Below are 6,071 nucleotides of genomic sequence, written 5' to 3'. Positions count from 1 at the left end.
GTTTTTATGATTCTTTATCTCCTTGTGTGTAGTTTAGATTTTTTTTTGTAAAAATCTCTTTTTTTATCTCCATGTGTCTTTTCTCTTTGTTTGAATGTCTCATATTTATATTGTTAAGTAATTATATTATTTCCTTCTTGACCATGGATTCTTAATTAATTAAATTCTCTCCTTAACGTGTAAGATTTTTTCCATTTATTTTTTTATTTTGCTTTATCCTCCAATTTATTTTTCTTTTCCTCTCATGCATATCATTCCCTTATTATTTTTTAGTTCCTACTCTTCTTAGCCTTGTTCTCTCTTTCTTTTTATTTCTCTCTATAAACTTTTTTTTATTTCTTTTTTTTAATGCCAAAAATTAAATTTGATTGAAAATATAATTTTTGGAAACATATAGAAAAATAAAGATATAAACGGATTATAACACTCATTACGTGTAAAGGGTAAGGGATAACTTGACATCAAACATGGGGTAAGGAATCAAGTAATTAACAAAGACTAATATCATAAGAATCTTCCAACTCCACATTTATCTCTTTAGACAATTCAAAAGTTTCTTGAAACTTTCTCTACAACTAAAACGCACATTATATTCTTTTTTAACCTCTTTATCAAACTCATTTAAAGTTATTGTGTTCAAGTTCATCTTCTTACATATCTTCTTTATTTAGATCACAAACTCAAGCTGAACCAATTATGCTCTTTATATCTCCGACAATGAAGCACAAAAATGAAATAAAAGAATTTAACTATTAATTGAAAGCAAGTGAATGAAATAAAGAAACAAGAAAATTAGATTGTATGGAAACAATAAAAGAAAATGGTCGACTACATCAGAAGAAGAAATCAAAATATAAAGGCTTGCATATAACACCTCCAAGCTACAGTGTGATTAAGGCTTGCATAAATAAAAAGGATGTAATCAAATGGGGCTAGAATAGAAAAGGCAAGTTCTTTGATATTTCTAGCAGAAATTCATACAATAATCACAGTTCCACTTGCGTAGGATCCTGTGATAGTAAGAAATTTTGGCTAGACAAACAAACAATACCTCACCTTGAAGATTAACTTGCTCTACCATCAAACCAGAAGTGGCATGAAATGGAATGAAGATATATGACAAGTCATATGGTAAGAACTTCAGTGTAGCCTTGAAGACGGATTCTGTAAATCATTCACACTCATATTACTCCTGGACCAACATATCTTACATCTACAAGACGCAGGTAGTCCTACCTTCAGGATGTTGCAAACATCAGAAGAGACCATCTACTAGGCAGCGACCAAGGGGCTTCTAGCATACTTGGTTGTCCTAAAACTCTCGTCAGCAAATTTCAATTGCTATCCAGAACATTCTCTAGGAAAAACAATTCCTAACTCCAGTACCAGAGTTCTCTAAACTTTTCCAACAGCATTGTCTATAGCAAAAATACAAGCTGGATTCTGTCGTTCATTTCCAAACTTCTTCACTTGCATGAACCATTGCTCATTTACTAACTGTGGTGATGCCCGACCACAACCATCGCTCAAGGTAAACATGCTCACAATTATGCTCGATGACACAGAAATATTACCAAAACAGAGATCTGCAGATGGCAGAACAGCAACAGTGTGCAGTAGAGGATTTACTTCATGGCATATATAGAAGTAGAGGAGAGTTTCAAGATCACTTGTAACCCTCTCAGAGAAGATATAAGTAGCCAGTCAAGAACAAAAGATTTCAAGGAATACAAGATAAAATATATATGAAATTAGTTTCAAAATTAGCTAAAGCTAATTTCCACTTACAACAATCAATAAGGATAATTGAAAAGCTTCACAACTTACAACAATTACATTTTTTACAATATTTCTAAGCTCTAACCCCAAAAGCAATGTTCTCACAGAAACTATTCATATAAAGATCACAACGACCGTATGGATAAAGAAACCAAATAACTGAAGAAAAGGCCCAAAAACATAGGTCGAGATAACGATGAACAACAAGATGGTGATGCGGAAAGGAAAATAGACCAAAAGTGACAAGTTTTGCAGGGGAAAATTATCCAAAATAAACCATTTTTCTATATCAGATTGCCTATTGTGTCACAAAGTGTTATCTAGTTGTATGTTTTTTTCTCAGTTAATAGTCTCGCCAGACAATGAAATTAACATATTATTGATAAATCAGATGAGTGGAAATAGTTGTGGTATCAGTACATAGCATTGCTCAAACGCATACCACATTTGAAGTTAAAAAGAAAATGTAAGCAAACTATGTGACATGAAGCTTCAATTCTAAAAGGTACTTAATACAAAACTTTCAGAACATATATTAGACTACGATATGTCAAAAGCTGTATCAGCTTACGTAAAAGAGCTCTCCTTTACCTACATCTTCAAAGTCAAAACAGACTTGAGAGCAATTCATCCTTCTGTTGGAACACATTCTTCCATTGGATCACATTCTTCAGCAGGAGCACGTTCTACAACTGGAACAGATTCTTCGGCAGGGGCAGAAGCCTGTGCTACAACTGGAACAGATTCTTCGGCAGGAGCCTGTACTACAGCTGATTCTTCAGCTGAAACACATTCCTCAGTTGGAACAGATTCTTTAGCTGTATTGCAGTCCTCAGTGGCAACACATTCTGACATCTCTGACACCTTTCGCTTTCCAGACATTTCCTTCAAGAGATTGAATTTTTCCCCAACAACCAGTAACTTGTCACTCAGCAACTTAACAGTATTCTCATATCCTTCAAATTTAGGAATGCACTCTGCTTCAAATTCCTTAACCAACTTCTCGAGAAATACACGGTTTAGCCTTTCTTCTTCCTCTTGCTTCAAGCGCTGCTTCTCCAACTCCATGGTGCTCAAAACAAGACCACCAGACCCAGTATCCTTATAAATCGGTTCTTCAGGTAGTTGGCATCTTGCTCTGTATTCAGAAAATGCCTTGTGTGTCTCCTTCAACGCCTTTCTATAGCCCTCTAAAAGATTTCCCATCATATACAATTCACGTTCAAGCCTATAAACCTCCAACTGGCTCTTCCGCTGCTCTTCCATCTTGGTCTTCTGCAACTGCTGAATGAAGTTTTCACGCTGCTGCAACTCATTATACAACACCTGTTGATGCATACTCATTTCCTGACATGACTGCTCCTTTTCCTCCATCATCATTCTGGCTTTTCCCATCATATGCTGCATCTCCTCCTCAAAACTATCAAAGTCCGAATATGGCTTTGCATCCCAATGCCCATCACTCCGCATCCTCTTATTACCACCATTAAGTGAGTGATGCGGTATATCACTCTGAAGATGCTCAATCACCCTCTTGCTTCCACCAACATTACCAAAAATTGAAGAACCACCTGGAATTGTCTCTGTATCAACCCTAGAAACGAGAAATTCCCTGGAAGATACATTATCATGAATTTGGACACCTGAACTAAAAGGAACTTGAGCTGCTCCCATCACCTCAAGAAGATTCTCAGAGCTTAGGCCCTCCAAAATATTCCCTCTGGCTGCGATATGGAAACCAATATCATCGTCGTCCTCCCCCTCCTCTTCGTCCTCCTCCCCTTCCTCTTCCTCTCCTTCCTCTCCTCCCTTCCCCTCTTCCTCTCCCTCCACCTCATCCTGCTGTTTCCTCTCTTCCTCAAATTCCATTCCCGCAACTTGACTAAAACTACCACATGGCTGCAGATAATGCCCATCCATACTGATCTTTTCCCACTGACCCTGATCTTCTTCCTCTTTCCTCTCCTCAAAATCCATCACATCCTCATCACCCACATTCTCCACCTCTTCCTTCCCTGCATTATCCATCCCTCCAAGACTCAACTCAATTCTATGCTCCTCTAACACAAATGATTCACCCCTAAACTCCTCACCCATCTCCACACCCTCTTCCATCATCACACTCTGCTCCATCTTCGCACCCTCATCATCTTCATCATCCTTAACATCAATCTCCATTTTAAGACTTCCCTCCTTCAACAACTCCTCTCTCTGGCACTTTATCAAACACTGCAAATGCGACGCATAATAACAATTTCCTAAACCAGGTTCCGCATTCAACTCTTTCTCTACCATATACCAAATCATTCCAGCCCAATCCAATTTGTCAAAGTTCCCTTCTTTAATCAATTTAATCCAGTTCAATATATCTGGCGGCATCATCCAAGTATCCTCATGTAACAAAATCCAATTTGACACCAACTCCTCTATAAACCCAATTGATTCCGCACTCTCCGTAACCTCAGATGCACCATCACCTCCACTACCTTTCTCTTTCTTCACCGGTAACTTCAAAGCACGCCCTAAATCAGCACGATTGACCATGATCTTAACCTCATTAACATAACTACCCCGCATCGCAGGATTATAACCAGCAATCAATTGTGCTAGCAAATCAGCACGAATATTAGTATCAAATTGCAAATGCACAAATTCCCACAAACCCAATTTTTTTAAAAGGGTTTCATGTGAAGCGAGGTCGAGGATTTTGTTGGGTACAAAGGGGATTGGATTTAGGGTTTGGCTTAAAGTTTCAAGCTTTTTTTCAGACTTTTTAACCTGTACACGTCGTTTTTGGTTAGCCTTCCTGCTTTTCCGTCCACCCCCAGCACGACGGGAGGTGGTGGTGGTGGTGGTTGTGGTGGGAGAGAAGAGGGTGAGGTCTTCGAAGTCGTCATGGTTTTGGTTAGTTGGGTCATCTTCTTGTGAGTTAGGGTTCGGGATTTCAAGGGTTAGGGTTTTGGGGAATTGGGTATCATCATCATCATCATCAGGTAATGTTTGTTGAATTTGATCTGGGTTTGTGTTGTTAGGGTTTTGTGAGAGAGTATTTGGGGCTGGGGTTGAATCTTGAGGGAGAGTTGGAGACGAAGCCATTGGAATGGGGTCGAGCTGGTGTGCTGTGTTTTTTTTCTTTTATGCATAAATTAAGGAAGCACTTATTTACTTTAGGTTGACTAAAAAGGATTGATTGGGATTCATGTTCTTTTCGGATTTTGATCAATCTGTTTTATTATTTAATGTTCTTGGTATTTTTACACTATTTACTGTATTTTGAAACAAAATTATCGATGGATTTTTTTTAAATTGACAACTAATTCTTCTTTTTATTTTTGTTCATCAATTTAAATTATCTTCAAGCTAATTTTTATATAAATGAAAAATAAATTTCTGACAATTTTTAGATTGATATTGTGCATGTAAATAAATAGATTTTCAATATTAAAAGGAAGAATTACTCTATCTCTTTATAGGTTTGTATGTAATTACATTTTTTCTAGTTTTGAAAATTATTCTTTATATATAATAGTTTATTTATAGGCTTTAACGTGAAAAATATTAGTCAACAAAAAAAAAATAGAAAAATTAAGAGATTGTTATTATAATTAAGTAAATGACAGCTTTGCTATGAAATTAAAAAAGGAAAATCTCTAATTTCAAGTTTTATGCATCTAAAAAAAACTCCCTCGTCTTCTCTGTGGGGCTTCTCTCTAATTCTTAGTTTGTAAGCAAAAAAAAAAATCAAAGAAAGTTCAATCAACCTATCCTTAAAAATCTCAGTTCATCCTTTCTTATCTAGGGCAAAAAGAGAGAGGGAGAGAGAGAGAGAGAGAGAGAGAGAGAGTCTTATCCAGGGTAATGGTGGTAAAATACAGGTGCAAACTAAGTTGTTAATATTTATGAATATTAAAAAGAAATTAGAAATTATTATTCTTAGCTCGCTTTGGTGTTAATGGTGTTTCTTTCTATAAATGGAAGTCTAAATTTTCTATTAACTTTTTATTTTATCTCATTATCTAGATTATAAGTTATTTTAGGTTAATTTTATTTATTTTTTAAAATTATTTTTTAATTAAATATATATTTTTTTAAATTTCACACTCCAATAACTCAATTTTTTTTTCTTTTTTATTTAGTTTTTCTCAATAAAATCTTTCAATATTAGGTTGTTTGGGAATAGATTTTTGTATTTTTATTTTCAATTTACTTTTTATGAATTTATCTTAGTTTCATAGATTTATTTTATTTTTCCTGATTTCAACATTCAACATTGAATCTGTTGTAAACGGAGC

The 6,071-nt window shown here is 35.5% G+C and overlaps 1 protein-coding gene across 1 annotated transcript; it reads right to left on the bottom strand.

Annotated features, from left to right (window-relative positions):
- Positions 1-2,137: 2,137 nt before the first annotated feature.
- On the bottom strand, positions 2,138-4,954 carry LOC133669760 (uncharacterized). Its single transcript, XM_062090030.1, has one exon. The coding sequence runs from the start codon at positions 4,873-4,875 to the stop codon at positions 2,407-2,409; it is 2,469 nt and encodes an 822-aa protein (XP_061946014.1). The 5' UTR covers positions 4,876-4,954; the 3' UTR covers positions 2,138-2,406.
- Between the last annotated feature and the right edge of the window lie 1,117 nt (positions 4,955-6,071).

Source organism: Populus nigra, chromosome 12 (assembly GCF_951802175.1).
Source record: "Populus nigra chromosome 12, ddPopNigr1.1, whole genome shotgun sequence".
Classification (NCBI taxonomy): domain Eukaryota; kingdom Viridiplantae; phylum Streptophyta; class Magnoliopsida; order Malpighiales; family Salicaceae; genus Populus; species Populus nigra.
This window is presented reverse-complemented; position numbering and strand designations above follow the sequence as displayed.

Excerpts from the sequence above, each read along its gene's own strand:
- LOC133669760 (XM_062090030.1), bottom strand. The coding sequence starts at position 4,875 with ATGGCTTCGTCTCCAACTCTCCCTCAAGATTCAACCCCAGCCCCAAAT.